At 39.6% G+C, this 988-nt stretch overlaps 1 protein-coding gene across 7 annotated transcripts in view; it reads right to left on the reverse strand.

Moving 5' to 3' along the window:
* Nucleotides 1-988, reverse strand: part of APAF1 (apoptotic peptidase activating factor 1) — a 75,661-nt gene that overhangs the window by 40,844 nt on the left and 33,829 nt on the right. For all 7 annotated transcript variants that reach the window (XM_025204182.1, XM_006023636.3, XM_025204181.1 and 4 more), the window contains one exon: nucleotides 91-204. In XM_025204182.1, coding sequence (XP_025059967.1) covers nucleotides 91-204 — 114 coding nt within the window. The remainder of the gene's footprint in view (nucleotides 1-90; nucleotides 205-988) is intronic.

Raw genomic sequence — 988 nt, forward strand, 5'->3', positions numbered from 1 at the left:
CCTTTTACTTCTAAATACATCATTATTTTAATACTAAAGTCTGGTTAGAGAATATTAAACATATTAGTCATTTAATTTACAGTATCATACCTTTTGATCCAGTATATTACTGTATTCTACATATTCATGAATCAGATGGGCAGGTCCTACTAATTCTGTTTTGGCTTTAATCCAATCTAGAGAAAACATGAGATCACGTAGTTCCTGTAAAGAAAAAAAGTTAAAGAAAAACAGAGAGAAAATTATTGGATATATATAAGCACTGTGTCTAGCACTGATTTTAAATGTGTATAGAAAAAACAGCAGTCATCACGAACTTTGAAAACTGCTGTTTCACAGGTATGAATTTCCATAAGAGTGATCAATGAATCAAACCATTATGAGATGTCATAAAGAATATAAAACTTATGTCTGGAAAAATTGAGGCCAGGGGCTGCCGGGTAAAAATAGGCTTTAGTTCAATTGTACAAACAGGAGACAGCATTTAAAATCCTTTAAGTGGGCTCTTCAACCACAATCTGTAAGTACTTACAAAGAGTGCAGACGAACAAGAGGTTTACTATATATAGGAAGCTGACCATACTGGGTGCATCTACATGTGCCATTAAGGCAACAAGATAAACTCCGGTGTAGTTTGTGCCTGAGTCATCTGCTCCCAAGCATGCAAGACTTCAGCAGTTTGAGCCAGGGTGGAGCAGCCCTGGGCTGGCAGGGAACCTGGGTCAGCCCCAGGTTCCAAGCAGCAGTATCAGACAATGGAAGGGCTGGCTGAGGCACAAGGATGTTAAAGTGCAGAGCCAGGAGAAAGGCAGTACTATCTTACGGCAGAGATAATTAATTATACCCTAATACCTGTGCACACGTAGATGGTAAAGCTTTACTGTGGAGCATATCAGTCTACGCCGCGGTTAAGTGCACATGTAGTTGCACCCATGTAGTAAAAGTAGGGTTACCATACATCCAGGTTTTCCCCTTTTTGGGTCTTCCG

Source organism: Alligator sinensis, unplaced genomic scaffold (assembly GCF_000455745.1).
Source record: "Alligator sinensis unplaced genomic scaffold, ASM45574v1 scaffold154_1, whole genome shotgun sequence".
Lineage (NCBI taxonomy): Eukaryota > Metazoa > Chordata > Crocodylia > Alligatoridae > Alligator > Alligator sinensis.